Below are 20,161 nucleotides of genomic sequence, written 5' to 3'. Positions count from 1 at the left end.
AAAAAAGGGGGATATGGTAATATAGAAATTAGACAAATAGGGATGGGTTATTAAATTTACTCTTAAAGCATTTTATAGATATAATTTTACATTGGTAGAAACCTTTATATTTTTGATGCAGAATTGAAGTTTTATTTTCTTACATTAGTCCAGAATTTTGGCTATTGATACAGGTTTAAGGTTTTCATTGGTTTAAATATTTGTATGTTGATACAAAATTTAAAATTTATTTTGCTACTCTTAGATAGGCATTGTGCCTATGCAATTTATTCAAGAATACAAGGCTTAGGTCCAGTCCTTTTAATAGCTGATACTACAAACTCTTGAGAATAATTAAGTAATGCAAATCAGTGAAACTCATGGTCATATTAGATTCTAATTTAGCTAATTATAATAAAATGTTTTCAAGGTTATTCAAGTAGTAAGTAGCTAAAATAATCAATGTTTAACAATTCGGTTTTGCTATAAATAGATAGATGGTCTTCAAAAGCATTGGAGATCTACAGAATATGGCATTTGATGTTATTTCATTATTAAGAGATGTTTTGTTTGCAAGATAGATCTGCTTCTGACAGTACCCCAATTCCACTTCATGGAAGGTATTGAGCATCAATACCTCCATGTGGAGTTGCTTCCACTGGACAAGAAATGTCCAATTTCCTCTGCAGACAGAATGCTATCCAAAAAGAAAATGACAGATGCAGGATAGTCGATTGCTAAGCTCTGCCAAGACAGCATGAGTTAGTCATTCATAATTCCTGCTTCAATTAAAGTCTGTTAGATATTCTGGGCCAGAAGGCTGAAGATAGATGCCCCAGTGTTATAAGGAATATTGGGGACTATCTAGGAGTCTTGCCATTTGCTTAAGTTTTGGAAGCTGTGTCTTTGTGCTTCCTGCATATTCAGGTAATATTTAATTCCTTCTCAAATCTCTGATGGGGTTGAAGACTAGTTATAGATAGATGATAGAATACTTTATATTGCCAGATATGATGAACTAGACATTATAAATGTATATCATCTCTTATAATTTGCATAATTGTTATAATTGTGTTCAATTTATATCTGAGAGGAAAGAGTCTTTTATTGGACTAAAAGGGGGGATTGTTAAGGTTCTGTCTTCTTCTGTCGTAATGTTAAGTGTGGGCCCCCAATACGTGGAGTTTTCACATAGCTCCTGTAACCCTGCCCCCATGTTAATTCTGATTGGTGAATAAAGATGCTGGCAGCCAATAGCTGGGCAGAAGAGACATAGGTAGGGTTACGTTTTTGTGGGCTTGAGTCAGAGCAGGGATGACAGAAAAGGAGAGAGAGAGGAAGTCACTGTGGAAAATGTATGTGCAGGAAGGAGAAAGAGAGAGAGAGAGAGAGAGAGAGAGAGAGAGAGAGAGAGAGAGAGAGAGAGAGAGAGAGAGAGAGAGAGCAAGCTGTCATGGGGTAGGAGTAAAGGAAGTGTGGCCCTGGGCACAGCCAGTTTGAGCTAAGAGCAACCCAGAAGAAACATAGTAAATAGTAAATAATAATTCAGTGTTATTGATAGGGAAGTGGATTCTAACAGCATGGAGGTTAGGCAGTTGCCCAGATATTGTGTTGCTTAAGGCAAATTACAACATAAAGGCTGTGTGTGTGTGTGTGTGTGTGTGTGTGTGTGTGTTTCATTTTGGAACATAAATGGTCCAAAGTGGGGGAGAAACCCTGCAGCAGAATTTTAATAATTACTCACTACAATCTTATGTTACTAGTTATTTACATATTTCCTTTGGAGAAATATCCGCTCAAACCCTTTCCTGAGATTTCACCCTGTTATTGTTCTACAGGGACAAATAGACCTTGTCTTATACCTTGGTACATTGAAAGATTCCTGGTCACTTTTAAAGGCGTCTGCCCCATTTTATTATGTTGGAGTTTACCCAGTGTCATTTGTACAGGGAGTTTAAGACACAAGAGTGGAGGTCTCTCTCCCTTCCCTGAGACAGGGTTCCTTTGTGTATCCCTGGCTGTCCTGGAACTAGCTCTGTAAACCAGGCTGGCCTTGAATTCACAGAGAACTGCCTGCCTCTGCCTCCCGAGTGCTGGGATTAAGGGCATATGCTACCACTGCCCAGCTTCGTGGGAATCTTATATACCCGGTTACCTGCACATGCGTTGGAAACTGTGTCCCCAAGTGTAGCACCATTTCTTTGTCTTCAGTTTGTGGGATAGCCAGGATAGTTTGTGTTTCCATATAAAAATGTTCCTGACCTTCCACGTGGATCTCACCTACAAAGCATACACACAGGGCAAAGTTTAGACACGGGTTTCAGTGTGGAGGGAGCTCTTTGGGTATTTTGTTTCTAAGCAGTGACTTGCATTATGAGCCTGGAGAGATGGTTCAGTGGTTTAGAGTGCTAGCTGCTCTTCTCGAGGACCCTGGTTCAATTCCCCGCACTCCATGGTGGCTCACAACCATCTCTAATTCTAGTCTAAAGGGGTCACAGTCTCTCTTCTGGTCTCTGTGAGCTCCAGGCACACACATGGTGCTCAAATATATGTGTGGGTAAACACCCGATGAAGAAGGTAAATGGGGTAGATTTCATTAGCCTTTGGGGCTGGGCTTCATATCGTTTGGTTAAGAGACCTTTGCAAACGCTGTCTGTGCCCCACTGGCCTCGTGACCCTGGGTTATCCACTCTGTCTCCCTTAGCCTTGGTTTCTTCATTGATTTATTGAGGCAGTTAGACTGATCATGTGCTGAACTTGAGACTAGTCTGGTTACATATCTAGGTTCTGCCATCAGCTTGGTAGGTGAATTTGTCCAAGTTGTTAAACATGATGTTCTCAGCTGCAAACATAGGGGAGCTAAAACAATATACTGATGCATCATCTGTGTTAGGTGGCACATAGAGACAATGCCATGTGCCTGAGTCAGGTGACATAAACAGGTGACATAATATCAATGCCTGAGTTAGGTGACATCAACAGGTGACATAATGCCAATGCCTGAGTCAGGTGACATTAACAATCAGTGAGGCATAGAATGATAAAGTGACTTGTCAATGAACAAAATGGCAGAGCTGTTAGGTGTGGTGGCACACTTTTTTCATCCCAGCACTCAGGAAGCAGAGGCAGGTAGATCTCTGAGTTTGAGGCCTGTTTGGTCTATATAGGGAGTTCCAGGACAGCCATGGTTATGCAGGAATATTCTGTCTCAAAACAAACAAGTGAACATACATGCACACACACATGTGCATGCACATGTACATGCATGTGCACATACAAGCACATGTGCATGCACACCAGGAGGGGGAGGCAGGAAACAGAAGAAGAGGGAACAATGGGCGGGAGAGCAGTGGTGGGAGTTCATAAATACACGAAGAGTTCTGAGCGTCCGGTGTGGGGAAATGTGGACAGAAAGGACCACGGGGAGAAGGTTCTGGCTGTTTACGGCTGTACATACCTTCAATGATTTGATCCACATGTTTGAAGGCATATTCTACATTTCCTTGTTCAATTTTTTTCTCAGGACAAAGGAAAGAATTGTGTTCTAGCGCTTGCTGCAGTGGAAAACCAAACCAAACCAAATTATTTTTGTTGTTGTTGTTTTAAGTTCTAATAAGACGTTTGTCCCCATTTGAATTCTACACTTCTACTGACAGATAGCTACATACTAAGACTCTTGGAGCCTGACATTGGGAACTGAGTCAGCAGAAATTGATTTGTAGGTTCTGTAGACACACAAGGGTATATATAAACACGGCCCAAGTTCCAGATTGCTGATTCACTCTCTGAGGTGTTGGCTCTGGGGCAAGGAGAGTTAATGGAGTAAGAGGGATCAAGAAGTGGACAGATAAAGCCTGAAATATTCTGGAATTGATGGCTTGAACTGGATCCTGGATCATTTTAAGTTAATGGTACTTCATAGGATAAGTGAGGGGCCAAAGTAAGACTGAAGCCAGGTTGGCTGGGATGTGGAATCTTTATGAAGAAGCAGTGGACCATGAGAGTGGTTGGTAAGTTGGAAGGAGGGTTGGGGCAGGTCTGTGAACAGTCTGGATTCTATGTTAAGGAGTTTTGACACTGCCTAGGAGGACACCACAGAACAGGAAAGATGACTTGATGAACTCTGAGGGCTAGAAAGTTAATATCATGAGTCGATGGGCTGAAATGGAAGACAGGAACCTCTTGACAATGTGGACATGTGACAATAAATTATTGAGGGTGGGGCTGGAAAGTGAGGATGAAAAGAGGAACAGGCTTAAGGGATAGTTAAAGCATAATCGGCAGGTAAAGATGACTTGACAACCATTAGGAAGAATGGGGCCGATCTGAGGATGTTCAAGGCTGCACCTTCCTTATGTCTCTCTCTGTCCACCTACCTCTCCATGCCTCCACCATCTGACACAAAGTACCTCTCCATGCCTCCACCATCCGACACAAAGTACTGGCATCTGCTATGGTATTAGCACTTTAGCAGATACCAACGATATAAAATAAAACATCCTAGCCTTCATTAATAATAGCAAAACGGAAATGGCACCTACCATGTACTAAATGTATTTGCCATTGTGGGTGCTATTCCTACCATTTCCTTGGGTTCCTACATTTAAACTTTCCAATAGCCATTTGGTGCAGCTACCTAAAAGTTTCCATTTTATACAGGAACAAACTGAAGTGTGAGACATTTAGTTAACTTGGCAAAGTCTGTATTGCTGTCCAGAGACTGCAAAGGGCAGAATCACACCCCGGACTTGAGTGGTCTATCTTCAGAGCTTCTGTGTAACCAGAGAATGTGCAGAGAGGCAGGGTGCCCAGTAACTGGTGAGTGTTGCAACTTTCATGAGTTCCACAGTACCCTAGACTGTCCCCCTCACTGTCCAGGGAGAGGAGGCCATTTTTTTGTTCTGGTGTTAATTTTCTGTACTCTCAAGCTAGGCCATGGTCAGAGGCCATGGCAGAAGTGGGTTCAGGGTGCCTCATTTTTTTATAGGTCCCTGCAGAAGTGTTGGTGGGAAGAGGGATTTACGCAGGAGTCTCAGGACTCTGACTTGAGGCGCAAACAGATTACTGGAGACGGTACTCTAAACCTACACATAACACTGGCTAAAGCGTAGTTGAAACATAAATTGTTTTATCTCATGACCCTCTGGTTGAATTCTGTTCACAGTATGCCCCACCCCCATTCATTCCGGAAGATGGACAGTGGCCCACCTCTATGGTGATAATGGTTGGCTCTATGTCTTCGTAAGCAATCTTCACTCGTTTCGCTGCTTCTTTTGCATGGATGTAGGTATCAGCAGCCACAGTGCAGATGATCTGACCCACACAAATGACCTGCAGAAAAACCACATGCTGTTAGAACACAGACTCAGGGGATGGGGTGTGGCTCAGTTGGCATGGTGCTTGCCTAGCATGCATGAAGCCCTAGGTTAGACAGCACCACATAAACAGCGGTTGTGGAGCTCAAGGATACTCGATGAGTTCAAGACCAGCCCGGGATACACAACATCTTGTCTCAAAACAAAGGCAAAAAAAATAACAGAATCTCCCAAAAGCGATTAATGGTCTCACATTCTCATATCAACTGATGTTTTGGTGACCAGAAGGAAGACCATTTTCTTTTTTCCTTCCTTCTTCCCTTCCTTCCGTCCTCTCTCTCTCTCTCTCTCTCTCTCTCTCTCTCTCTCTCTCTCTCTCTTTCTTTCTTTCTTTCCTTTCTTTCTCTTTCTTTCTTTGTTTCTTCCTTCCTTTCTTTTTCTTTCTTTCTTTGTTCCTTTCTTTCCTCCTTTCTTTCTTCCATTTTTTTCTTTTGGTTTTTCTTTCTTTCTTTTTTTTAAATTTTATTTTATGTATGTGGGTACACTATCACTATCTTCAGACACACCAGAAGAGGATGCCAGATCTCATTATAAATGGTTGTAAAGCACCATGTGGTTGCTGAGAATTGAACTCAGGACCTAAGAACCAGCCAGTAAGCTTAACTGCTGAGCCATCTCTCCAGCTCTTTTGGTTTTTCAAGACAAGGTTTCTTTTTCTGCCGGGCTGGCCTAGAACTCAGGGATCCACACATCTTTGCCTCTTGAGTGCTGGGATCAAAGGCATGTGCCGCTGCACTGGCATAGGGAGACCATGTTCTACCCATGAGAATCCAACCTCAAACAGGGGCTTGAATGGGACGAATCAAGGCTGTGGACAGAACTTAGTTACTTGAGTTAATGGTTTGCCTGCCGTTGCCTCTGCCAACACACTTCATTGTCTCTGTGGCATGCAGAGTGATCCGGTCACTCTGTGGTGCTTCCTTTTAGTGCCTCATGCTTTACATTGCTCACATGACACTTCCAACACTTGGAAGCCTTCCTTGAGAAGATTTAAGATCCTTTATTATAATCTCAAGGTGATTCAAGATGTCAGATGGAATGGAAGAGCGGCCGAGGCAGTTCCTGGGCTCTAGCAATATTTATGATGTAGACACGAATCTGTGGATGTTGTAGCCACAGCAACAATGATTTTGACATCAGAGCGGGGCATTAGAATAACGAACCACACACCTCACTCTGTGCGTAAAATATCTCTCCACTGTGGTTATTATCTCCCGGGACATCTTCGGCCGTGATCACATCAACCACGCCCGGACACGCCAGGGCTTCCGACACATCAAGTGATCTGGGAGGGACATACAGCAGGGTTTAAGGTTGAGGAGGAAATCTTACAGTACAGTAACAGGAATCCGTGATGAGTAAACCTAAATCACAGAGTAATAGTCCATGCTGAAAAATAAGAGCAGTTGTTGTAACATTCCTAACTATGCTTTAATAATGGCCAGTTCTCACCCAGAAGAGGTGCCTCTTCTAAATTGACCTGTATATGTAATAAGCTGTCAGGTTGAAGACGAAATGGTAAATGTTAGTAGCAGATGCGATCACTGTGCATTTCCTTACGTGATCTTTGCATGGGCCCTGGTACTTGTGACAGCGACAAGGCAGAGTTCTTGGTCCATGGGAGGCCTGTCATCAACAAAGATAGCTTCCCCTGTGGCATGCTTAATGGCCGACTGGTGCATGATTGGGTGCCCAACTGGATCTTGCTTGGGTTGCTTGGGATCCACACACTGTTAAGAAAGAAGACAAGATATTTGATAACCGACCTGACGATTGGGTCTGCTTGTGTTGGGTTTTACTTATGATCAGGAATAATGACAGATGACTGGGTAACCAAGTCTTCAAATGGACACTAGCAAATATCTATCACGTGTATGGTCAGGATGTAATCTGCTTGTGAGACCATTCGGCAAAGAAGATGTCAGTAATGTCCTCAAGGACTCTTCAGGCTGATTGGGACACACACACACGAAATAGTATGTTCTAGCGTGGTTTGCAGTAAAGTGTAATTTATACAGCTGATAAAGGGCTATTGATATACCCACATTCCAGGAGCTTTGAGGTGACTGTGACAAAGCAGGGAAGCACTTGCAAGGGCATTTAGTGTCGACCCCTTTAAAGGACAATGACAATTAGGAAAGTGAAGGAGAGATGTCAGGGAAGCTGGAAAAAAGTTGAGAAGGAAGATTCAGCCTCCAACTCCTTGAGCAGCCTCGAGGAAGCAATGGAAATTGTAGACCTGTGACCAAATGTAACACTGGCTGGCCTTTATAAGACTATATGCTTACTCATAATACAGTTCCTGAAAGGAAAGGTGTGTGCATATAACCCATGTCTGAACGCATAGATTAACAAAAAGCCCTACCCACCTGGAACATCTGGATTCCTTCGGGAGTTTCTATGGGGAAGTCGTCTAGGGCACTCAGGAACTTTTCTGGGATGTCAGGAAACTTCTGAGGATCCTGGGGGAAAAGGTCACTTTGCATTTGATTTTACAGCCTGAGCTACTGACCTGGGAAACACGCACAGAGACAGAACAATCTGGGCTCATGAGATGGTTCAGTGAGTAAAGGTGTTTGCCATTAAATAAACCGGATAATCTGAGTTCAATCCCTAGAACCTGCACGGTGGAAAGAAAACTGACTAAGCTGTACACACACACACACACACACACACACTTACACACACAGACACAGAGACACACACACTCACACACACACACTTACACACACAGACACAGAGACACACACACTCACACACACATACACACACAGACACACACACACAGACACTTACACACACAGACACAGAGACACACACACTCACACACACATACACACACAGACACACACACATTCACACACAGAGACACACACATACACATTCACACAGACAGACAGACACACACACATTCACACACACAGACACACACACTCACACACATTCACACACACACACACTCTCTCTCTCACACACACACTCTCACACACACACAGACACATACACACACTCTCACTCTCTCTCTCTCTCACACACAGACACACACACACTCTCTCTCTCTCTCTCTCACACACACACACACACTCTCTCTCTCTCTCCCTCACATACACACACACACTCTCTCTCTCCCTCTCACACACACACATTCACACACACACACACACTCTCTCTCTCACACACACACACTCTCACACACACAGACTCTCTCTCTCTCTCTCTCTCTCTTTCTCACACACACACACACACACACAGAGAGACAGAGAAAAAAAATCATCCAATCTAGTATTCAAGATCTTTGACTCTGGCTTTGCTAAGGGGGCCCAGAAGTTCATAGAAACTATCACCTCCATTCAGGCACAAAGAGAAGGGGAGGGTCACTTCAGTAAACACACACAATTTCCTTCTGAATGACTGAAGAAGTATGTCTTGATGATAGTGAAGAAAATAGAATTAAACTAAATTTATAACAATAGAGAATTTATTTGGATACAAAACTCTGCAACCATGAGACATAATTTGGTAGAAGTATATTTATGGGTGCTGGAAAAAAAGAGTTCTGGGATGCCAGCCAGGGAAACGGCCTGTAAATTCTGCAGCCAAAAATCACAGATATCCCCGGGAAGCAGGCAATCTTTGTATCTTCACTCTCTTTGTGTTTCTTCAGAGCTCACCCCCAGCTCCATGGCATACTACCTGTGGTGGCCTTTCCTCCTTCTCTGTCCAGTTCCCAGGGGACTAAGCAGATCTTGGCAGCACACCCTGCTTTATTCCCCACATGAATCCCTCTAGTTACTTTCTTCAAACCCATCTCTAACTGTGAGCCCCCCAAACCTAGACACACACTTAACTCCCTACAAGGTAACACACAGCCACCGCACTCCCCTAAAACCAGAGAGGGCACCAGAAACCAAGGAACAAAACATCCACGCAACAAAGACAAGACCAGAACGCAGCACATAGAATTACAGTCATCCCAAACCCAGATGCCTACATACCAGCCTAAAACACAACCAGTAACAGCCGGACAACATGTCTCCACCCACCAGAGCAGGTCCTGAGCATCCCAACATAGCTGAAGTACAAGACAAGGACTCCAAAATAGCCTTTATGAATTGTTAGAAGTCCTTAAAGGGGGAATGAATGAATCTCTTAAAGAAATCCATGAAAACACCAAGAGTTAGATAAAAAAAGAAAAAAACAAAAACAGCCCAAGACTTGCAAGTGGAAATAGGGTTAATAAACTCAAACAGAGGAAACTATAGAAATAAAAAAATTAAGAAACATGAATAGAAAACTCAGAGGCAAACCTCACCACACATTGAAGACAAGATAAAAGAAATGAATATCTTGGTCAAAGAAAATGTTAAATTAAAAAAAAAAAAATCTTGGTGCAAAGCATCCAGCAACTCTGGAACAGTATAAAAAGACTAAATCTAAGAATAATAGGAACAGAGGAAGGAGAAGAAACCCAGGTCAAAGGCACAGAAAATATTTTCAACAGAATCTTAGAAGAAAATTTCTCCAACCTGAAGAAGAACATGTCTATTAAAGAACAAGAAGCTCACAGAATACCAGATAGATTGGGTGAGAGAGAAATTTCCCATGTCACATGATAATCAACTGAATACTACACGTCTGGAACAAAGGAAGACTATTAAAAGCTTCCAGGGACAAAAACCAAGTAACATAGAAAACCCAGACCTTTTAGACTAATGCCAGATTTTTCAATGGAGACACTAAAAGCCAGGAGGTCCTTGGAAAGATGTTTTACAAACTCTAAGAGGCCACAGATGTCAATCCTGCTGCACCCAAGGGCTTCCTATTATCATAGATGCAGAAACATGGTCGATAATAAAACAATATTTAAGCAGTATCTATCCAGCAACCAGCAACCTAGCCCTACAGAAGGTATTAGAAGGAAAACTTCAACCTCTAGAGGCTAACCACACTTAAGAGAACACAAGGAATAAATAACATAGATCAGCAAATGAAAATAAAGGGAAAACAGTCTCCACACCACCATAAAACAAAAACCAAACCAAACCAAACCAACACAAAACTAAGAATCAACAAACACTGCTCATTGATCTCTCAACATTAATGGCCTCAGTTCCCCAATAAAAGACACAGAATAACGGATTGAATATAAAAGCAGGATCCATCCTGCTGCAACGTGCAGGGAGCGTCCTATTGTCTAGCATAGACATCACCTCAGTATAAATGTACGGAGAAAGATATTTCAAGCAAACAGACATAAGAAGCCAACCAATGTAGCCATTTTAATATATGAGAAAGCAGAATTCAAATAAAAATACTAATTAGAAAAGATCGGGAAGGACATTATGTACCGACTAAAGGAAAAAATCTACTGAGAGGATATTAAACGTCTTAACATCTGTGCACCAGGCACAGGGCCACCCAAGTTCGTAAAAGAAACACTACCACAAATTAAATCACATATCAACTGCCACACTTTGATAGTGGGAGAATTCAATAGCCAACTCTTGCCAATAGATAGGCATCCAGACAGAATCTCAATGGATAAATACTGAAGCTAATAGTGTTATGAACCAAATGGACTTAATAAATATTTATAGAACATTTCGTCTAAACACAAAAGAACACACTTTCTTTTCAAGAGCTAGCAGAACTTTCTCCATAACTGACCACATACTTGGACACAAAGCAAGCCTCAACAGATACAAGGAAATCAAAATAGCTCCTTGTATCCTATCTGACCAGCACAGAGTAAAGCTGGGAATCAACAACAGAGACAACAGAAAACTTACAAACTCATGCAAGCTGAGCAACTGAATGAAGGACAGGTTAGGACAGAACTAAATGAAGACTTTCTGGAATTTCTGAATGAAAGTAGATACGAAATATTCAGAGAGGTATCACAACGGGCACCGAGAGAATCCTAATAATCATAAGAAGATACTTTAGAAATCGGCACCCCATCAGATTGGAAAATCTAAAAGAAATGGGTAATTTTCTCATATGTAAAACCTATCAAAATTAAATCAATATTAGATAATTTAAACAGATCTATAACCCCTAGTGAAATAGAATTAGTCATTAAAAGTCTTCCAACCAAAATATGCCTAAGGCTAGATGGTTTTAGTACAGAATTCTACAGACTTTCAAGTAAGAGTTAATCCCAATTGTCTCCAAGCTATTCCAAAAAATAGAAAAAGAAGGATTATTGCCCATTTTAAAAACAAAGCTGTAGTTATTCTGATACTTAAGCCACATTAAAACCAAAGAAAATTACAGACCTATTTCCCTTATGAACACAGATGCAAAAATTCTCAATAAAATACTTGTAAACTGAATTAAAAAACACATAAAAAAGATTATCTACCATGGTCAAATAGGATTTATCTAAAGATTCAGAGATAATTCAACATATGTAAATCTATAGATGTAATCTATCATATAAACAAACTGAAAGAAAAAATCACATGGGCATCTCATTAGAAGCAGAACAGGCTGGAGAGATGGCTCAGCAGTTAAGAGCACTGACTGCTCTTCCAGAGGTCCTGGGTTCAATTCCCAGCAATCACATGGTGGCTCACATCCATCTGCAATGGGACCTGTTGCCTCTTCTGGTGTGTCTAAAGATAGTAACAGTGCAATCAGATAGATAAAAGAAATAGGAAAGACCTTTTGCAAAATCCAGCCTTCTTTCCTGATTTAAGTTTTGGAGAGATCAAGGATACAAGCACATACTTCAACATAAAAAAGGCAATTTGCAACAAGCTATAGCCAACATAAGTTTAAATAGAGAGAAACAATGCAAATTCATTAATATCAGAAACAAGACAAGGCTGTTCACTCTTTACATACATATTCAGTTAGTACGTGAAGTCTTCGCCAGAGAAATAATTGATGGAGATCAAAGGGGATACAGATAGGAAAGGAAGAAACCAAAGTATCTTTATTTGCAGATGATATGACAGTATATGTAAGTGACCCAAAACACTCCACTGGGAAATTCTTACCACTGACAAACACTTGGGTCAAAGCAGCAGGATACAAAATAAACACACACACACTCACAATCATACACTTACACACACACACACACACACACACAGTGTCCCTCCTATATACAGATGACAAATGGATTGAGAAATAAATCAGAGAAACAACACCTTTCACAATAGCCTCAAAAAATCATAACATATCTGGGGTTAACTCTAGCCAAGCTAGTGAAAAACTTGCATGATTAAAAACTTTAAGACATCAAAGAAAGAAATTGCAGAAGATATCAGAAGATGGAAAGACCATTCATTACTTTTGGATCAGTAGGAATAATAGAGTAAAAATGGCTGTCCTACCAAAAGCAACGTACAGATTCAACACAATCTCCATCAAAATTCCAATACGATTCTTCACAGAACTTTACAACTCAATTTTTAGCTTTATATGGAAACACACACACACACACACACACACACACACACACACACACACACACCCACACCCAGAATAGCTAGAATCCTTTGAGTGATAAACCACTGTTGGAGGTTATTACCATTTCTGACCTTAAATGTTCTACAGAGCCCAACTGGGTTTCTCCAAGCACCAAATGAAGCTTCCAATATTGAGATGGTGTTACATCGAATTGAGGTGTTGGTCAAACCTGTGCTAAAACCATCTACCCCTGAGCCTTCTTTGGTGGAAAGACTTTTAATGATTGCTCGTATGTCACTAGGGCTTATAGGTCTGTTTAAATTGCTTGTCTGATACTGATTTAACTTTGATAGATGACTTGTACAAGAAAAGAACCCATTTCTTTTAGGTATTTCCAATGTGTTTAGATTTTTATAGGTCCTTTGTGTGTGTGTGTGTGTGTGTGTGTGTGTGTGTGTGTGTGTGTGTGTGTGACTCTGCATCTATTTATCTGTCTGTATGTATGTCTGTCTTTCTTTTTCTTGGTTCATTTTCTTGTTTTTTTTGTCATATTTTGATTTCTATTTTATTTATTTTACTTTAACATAATTCTTTAGTCTCTTGTTTGCTTTCTAACTAGAGACAGAAAGGGTGTGGATCTGTATGGGGGGTGGTGGGGTGGAGCTAGAAGGAGTAGGGGGAAATATAGTCAGAGTATATTGTATGAAAAAAATCTATTTTTAGAAGAAAAAAGATATCCTTGTCTTAACTGACAAGTTTCACACCTGCCAGAATACTGTGATAAAGAAGGATGTTTTAAAGTATAAATTAAAAAAAAAAAAAAAAAAGAAAAACAGGTTATGGAGTATAAGTAAAAAAGATGGTTACAAAAATTATACGCAGTATATTTCAGCATTGTAAAATTTATAAAACTATGTAAAATATGGTTATATAAATGAGTGACTGTCTATATCATAAAATGTTAGTAGTGGTTAGGGAAGGCTTAGGACCTGCTGGTTGATTTTTGGAATTTTCTTTCTGTAATGAAAACACACATAGGCAGCACACAGAGAGAATAATGTCTGGGCTGGAGCTCAGTGGAGCTCCTGACTAGTGTATGCGAGGCACTAGTTATGTAGCGAATGGAATAAAAGATCCTGAGGATTATACATTCTGTGTCTGACTAGCTATCTACATACTAACGGCGGTAAACAACACATAGTAATAGGATATGTAATAGAACACACGGATGTGCTGCTGATACCATGCATGAGTGGGACCAGCTATGTTCTCAGTCATTAAAGAGATATGTGGTCATTTTCCTGCTGTATTTGTGTCAATCTGTGGCTTAGACTTATCAAAGAGCCTTCCCCACCCCCATGAGGTAAATTTTAAGCAGGTACTGTGGACTTAGTTTTAAAGTAAGCTGGCTAAGAAGGAGTTAACAGGGATGTGGAAACAGGGTGTATGTCTTAAGCGAGGCAGCTGGAAAATTGGTAGCACTGAACCATCAGTGCAGAATGGCCGAGGGGATGGTCTGTCTACCCACGGACATGCCAAGTAACCATGTCTATGGTAAAATACTCAATAACGTTGAAAAAGGCAAAATAACCAAGATTTACTAAGCAGCTTTATCCACTCACCCACCCCACCTCCACACAAACTTATAAAGGAAGGGTTTAGAAGGACACACACTAAAATATTCTCAGTGGTTGAATATTCAATGGTATTGAACGTTATTTCTTCCCTCATTCGGATTTAAAATATATTTTTTCTTCTTTCAACAAGAAAATCTTTTTTTTTTTTTTTTAAAGAGGAAAAGATGCAGTTTGCTTACTGATGACTTTTCATTGTTGTTGGATAAGGTCTGTGGGAACATTAGCATGTACCTGACAGATGGAATATTGTGGCTGCTCCCTTTTGAGACTCAGACTGAAGGGAGAAGGATGAAGGAGCTGCGGGGCCCCACCTCGTACTTTTCTCTGCTTGTGTTCAGACCCAGGCACCCAGGGTCCCGGGGAAGCTACTTACCATTTCGTTCAGCCACCGCCGCACTTTGAGGTAGAATTTGAAGAGCAAGCTGATGATGAGGGTGCGTCGGTACTCCACCATGCCGCCCTCAGCATCTGGTGGGATGCGGATCTCTTTCAGGACCAATTGGCACGCGTCGCTCAGCATTTGGTCGTCCCATTGCCTGTCAGGACAGAAGATAAACATTTCACGGAACAGCCAAAGACTGTCTTGAGGTTTGTTCTCTCTCGGTCTCAGGCTGAAACGTGATCACTGCCGTGGTGCAGTTTAGAGGAGGTACATTGCAAGACCGAGCAATCTAGTTTTAGAATGGACGTTTGACCTGCTAGACCTCTTACGGTGAGCGCAGGCTGTTACAGAGCAACCTTGTCTATTCTCTGTCTTCTTCGAACGCCCTTCCATTTTTCTACAGAGAACGGAAGCAAAAAAGCCTCGTCAGCACTATGCTCTGGGACTTTAGCCCCTAGACTCATAGACCAAAATAAAACCCTTCCCTTTGTAAATTACTTAGTCTCCAGTACTTTGTTATAGTAACAGAAAGCGTGATACAGCAAGCAGGTGAACAGCAAACTGTAGCAATGAAATATGGGTGTAACAGTAGTTAACCTTTCAAGTCCAAACAGAATATCCTTAAGACACGCCATTAGCCTTTTGTGTTTATTATTATTTTCAGATTGGATCTTACATAGCTAAGACTGGCCTCTAGCATGTGCTCCCCTTGAATGCACTACCATACCAGGTTCCCTAGCTTTCTTTAGAATCTGATGCAATGGTTACCAAGTTTTTCCTTTATTCTTCTTTTTACTTCAGAAACTTATTATATGAATTTACTTAGGTTAAAAAAAAACAACGCTGCTAAAAAACCAAAGGTTTCTGGAGCTTGTCACACATGCACAGTAAACAACAGGTAAGAACTGAACTCTTTCACAAGGGGAAAGTTTCCATGGTTGTCTTAGAGGCGAGGGTTTAATTCAGTAACTGAAGAAAACCATGTTAAATTCCACCCACTGGGCATGAGCATAGATGGTTAAATACAAATTATTGCAAATACACTAGTTGGAAACATTTTCTTTAAAAAAAACTTTCTAGAATCTAGCCATAATGAAGGTTCCTGGAGCAAAACCCTCTGACATTCTGAAAATCCCATCTTTTTGATGTAGCTTAAAGATACTTTTTTAATTTTCAGGATTCAGTATTGGAGGTATTTTCTTATCTTGCAACTCAATTGCTTAAAAACAGTATCTACTTAAACTATGTAGTTTCTGCAGTAGTTGTAAAGAAACCTGCAGTATATATTGCCAGGTAGTGGTGACACACACCTTTAATCCAATCACCAGGAGGCAGAAACAGGTGGATCTCTGAGTTTGAAGCTAGCCTGGGCTACAGAAAGAGAGAGAGAGAGAGAGAGAGAGAGAGAGAGAGAGAGAGAGAGAGAGAGAGAGAGAGAGGCTATGACCTACCTCCCAATGAGCTGCTTGCAGGTTTGACTTGCAGAGACCACAGTGGGGGCAACACTTCCAAAGAACATCTGAAGATCCCTGATGGTGTTTGTACCTTCCTTGAACTTCACGCTCATGCCAGCGTTGACAATGGCAAAGGAATTTTCCTGACGCTGGGCCAACCGGAGTCCCGACACAAACTGCCACTAGGAATAGAGATACTCAGAATGGTTAGTGCAAGCCACACAGCACCTCCTTTGTGTGTGTGTGTGTGTGTGTGTGTGTGTGTGTGTATATGTGTGTCTGTACACAAGTATATGGAGGTAGAGGCAGGAGGTCAACATCTAATGTCTTCTTCAGTTTTTCTCTATCTTTTTGGAGATATGCTCTGTCAATGAACACGAGGTTTACCAGTTGGCTGGTGTGGCTGCCCAGTGAGCTTCAAGGATCTGCCAGGCTCGGGTACCATCCCCAAACCTTCAGATCTGGGATCACAGATACAAGCATATATCATCACATCTCTTACTTTACTTATTTATCTTTAATGGTGCTTTTGGGCTTGAACTTAGATTCTCATGTACGCGTCTCATGTGTAGCAAAGTTTAATCATCAGCAGCTCTGCTTATTTTTAGTTATGAGGACAAGATTGGCAACTTCTGCAAGGTCATAGTAAGTGGCAGGCCTGGGCTTCAGATTTGGTTTAAGCTCCAGGCTCTCTGCTTTTCATGGCTTCGCCTGAGACCATGAGGAAGTGACTCCAGTGTTTGGGCTTTATTTGCTTTAAGAAGATATTGGGGTGGATCAGATGGTGTGTGTTCCAGGCTGCTGGGGGAGATGAGGACAGAGATGAAAATGGGGTGCCTCTGATAAGCTCCTAGTGCCAAGTTTTTCTAGTTTTACTTACCTTCTGTATAAGTTTCATTGGATGAGATTCTTTTGCTAAAGAAAAACGCTGAGCACCCCTGGAACACACAGGCTCCAGAGTTCCAGAGCTACATAAGCCATTCTAGGGAAAATCCCATTGCTGGCTTGGAACTCTAGCCCTGAAGTGGAGACACCTCTTTATGGGGGAGGAGTCTTGAGGCTGCAGGGAAGGTCAGTGGGATTACTGGAGCCCCGCCAGCATGAAGCCATATAGAAGCTTTGGAAGAAGCAGTAATTGCACATGAATTGAATCTCCTGTGTTGTGCTGTTTGGTGGGGGCTCTCCTGCCCATTCCTACTGCCTCCACATTCACGACTGTCTCCCACAAGAATGACCACACAGGCCCCCAACCTTCAGTCCTTTCACAACCAAGCCATCCTGTCATTATGCTGGGCCACCCACTGTACTGTAAACATCTGTTTTATATAAGGGTTACCCTGCTTTAACAGTTCAAAGGTGGCCAAGTGCAAAGACAGACACAAGCTCTGTGTTGCATCCGACCTGCTCTGTGCTGGGTCCCAGCCAATCTTCCAGACTCTCTTCCCATGATGCTCTGGCTGCTCTGCTCTGGTCTCTTACCTGGAATTATGCCCTCCTTGCCAAGGATCTGGAGCCTGTTACAGGCTCTGGTGGATCCTCGCTATTCTCCACTTCATGTCATCTGGCCCCCAACCTCGGCAAATGCATCTATCCTCATTCCCTCTCTCCTTATCCCCACTGCACTGAATTCTAGGCCAGAGCTCCTTCGGTTCCTTGTCCACTTATTTACGGCCCTTGGTGGCTGAGTTTCATTTCTGATTTCTAATCTTTCCCACTAGACTTTGAGAGCTTGGAGGAAAGAACCTGAGACCTTCTAAACAAGTTCCTGCATTCTCTTCCTGTTGTAGAAAAGCAGTCACTCAGTACCCAATGATTCACTTGAATTACCTAGTTCATAACTATTGATGATTGGCAAATAGCTTCCTAAGAAGTTTTCAGTTCATCAGGAACTTCTGAGGCTGGTATCACTATACATTTACTCCCAGCTAGGATGCACGCTCACCTATAACTCAAGTTCCTCTCACACAGATGGTTCTGTCTTTGCAAAGCCACTGCCCCTCTAGGCACACCCCCCAAAAGTCACAAGGTGACCCTTCTGTGGAAGCAACTCAAATGGCCATCTGGGAATTGATCCCTGTGAATGGCCCCAAACTCTCTCAGAAGCAGTCAGTGGTCTGCTGTGGGAAACACACAGCAGGTGGACAAGTGTAGCCCTCCACGAAGAGGCAGGAACCTCACATGAAGAGGCAGGAACCTCACATGAAGAGGCAGGAACCTCACCTGTTCAGAGTAAGGAATGAAAACGGACAAGGCAACCTCTTCCGGTTTCAAGCTGGCCTCAGGCAATTTCTCCAGGAAAGGGCCATTTAAAGGGATCTGCCATTCTTCTCTGTTCACTAGAGAAAAGGATCCTGGTTAAGGGGCGGCATGCTTTCCCACTGTAGGGGAACGCCAAGGCACTGGGGCAGAGAGCGTGATCAGGAAGTAGTGCACCTTTGTGAAGGCAACTGGAGTGGGAGAGGGGATGGGAGCAGGGCAGGGGAAAGGGATAACATCTCAAATGTAAATACAGAGTATCTAAAATAAGAGAGAGAGAAAAAAGACATGCTTAACAAGCAGGGAGTACCTGGAATGAACCGGTTTGGACTGAGTTCCAGCCCAAGCCTGGGCTATCTGAGGCAAGTCAAGGGAACTTTGGGGCCCAGGCTTCAGAATGGCAGCCTTGCACCAGGTGAGCTAAAGTCCCATAGTCATTATACCCACCCACAAACACCAGACTCAACAGATCTTTAAAGCAACTGGGAAACAGCCGGCTGCCATGTGTGACATTTCCCATACAGGGAAAGTGAGATCCCAGGAAGTTAAATTACTTTTCCAAAGTGGCGCAGTGTGTGTGTGTGTGTGTGTGTGTGTGTGTGTGTGTGTGTGTGTTTGTGTGCTCATGTGGGTGCACATGTCTGTGTGAGGATGCTTTTACTGGAGTGTGTCCCCCCCTCCCCCCAGATATCAGCCTTGGATGATGTTCCTCAGGCTCTGTCTACCTTGGTTTCTTTTTGGACCGGGTCTCTTACTGGGCCTTGAACATGACCTGTTACAAGGTTGACTGGCCAGGGGTCTGTTGGCTGTCCCTCTCCAGCTTCTGGGATGACAAAAGAGCCACCATGCTTGGACTTTTCCCCCTCGTTGGTTCTGGGGTTTGAACTTGTGTCCTGATGCACCAGGCTTTTTACTACTGAGCTTCCTGTTTAGCCCTTTCTGCTTTTCTTGTATTAAAATTAGAAGCATGTGTGCTTTTTTGTAGGTAGTTATAATCATTTGAATCGGTTTTAAAAATGTAATTTTGGTAGAAGGGAAGAGATTTTACATGAGCAGTACTATGAATGACACCGATTTGCTTTAATTCCCCTAAGGTTTCCTACCACAAAGCCATATTGGAATATAAAGAGAGGCATGAGACGTTTATAAAAACCGCCTTCTTTTCAAAGCTAGGGAAAGGAATTTGTCATAAACTTATGACAAAATGTGTCACAAGCCTCTGAGAAGCCTCTTACTCTTTTCTCTGACTTCTGCATCCGTTGATTTATTAATTGTATGAGCAAGTGCTACGGTCCTCATGTGGCTGTCAGAGGACAGCATGTGGGACTCAGTTTTCTCCTCCTTCTGGGTGGGTGGGTCCCAGGAATCAAATTCAGGTTGCCAGGTTGGCAAGTGCTTAACCCACTGCACTGCCATAGCGGCCTGATCTTTTCCTCAGATTTCTTTGACTCTATAATTTGGAGTGCTTATAAATGGGTCAGATATTCAAGAAACGTATCAGAGACAGTAAGTCCAGTCTATAAACACAGATCATCACGAAGACAGGTGGATCACAGCTTGAGGTAATATTTGAGGCTCAGAGGGCCAAGCAAGGTATTCTTGAGTCCCTGGTTCACAGTATACAGCAGGGTCTATGTAAAAGATATAAGTGTGAAATCA

The 20,161-nt window shown here is 42.2% G+C and overlaps 1 protein-coding gene across 1 annotated transcript in view; it reads right to left on the bottom strand.

Moving 5' to 3' along the window:
* LOC308433111 (aldehyde oxidase 4) overlaps window positions 1–20,161 on the bottom strand; it is a gene marked incomplete at both ends in the record, with an annotated part of 57,415 nt that overhangs the window by 14,874 nt on the left and 22,380 nt on the right. Inside the window, 9 exons of the mRNA XM_080933015.1 lie at window positions 2,135–2,259; window positions 3,437–3,533; window positions 5,188–5,310; window positions 6,525–6,639; window positions 6,915–7,084; window positions 7,724–7,816; window positions 14,784–14,946; window positions 16,244–16,428; window positions 18,467–18,582. Coding sequence (XP_080789141.1) covers window positions 2,135–2,259; window positions 3,437–3,533; window positions 5,188–5,310; window positions 6,525–6,639; window positions 6,915–7,084; window positions 7,724–7,816; window positions 14,784–14,946; window positions 16,244–16,428; window positions 18,467–18,582 — 1,187 coding nt within the window. The remainder of the gene's footprint in view (window positions 1–2,134; window positions 2,260–3,436; window positions 3,534–5,187; window positions 5,311–6,524; window positions 6,640–6,914; window positions 7,085–7,723; window positions 7,817–14,783; window positions 14,947–16,243; window positions 16,429–18,466; window positions 18,583–20,161) is intronic.

The sequence above is a fragment of the Micromys minutus genome (genome assembly GCF_963924665.1).
Source record: "Micromys minutus genome assembly, chromosome: 19".
In the NCBI taxonomy this organism is placed as follows: domain Eukaryota; kingdom Metazoa; phylum Chordata; class Mammalia; order Rodentia; family Muridae; genus Micromys; species Micromys minutus.
Note: the sequence above shows the minus strand (reverse complement) of the source record. Positions and strands in the feature narration are given on the sequence as shown.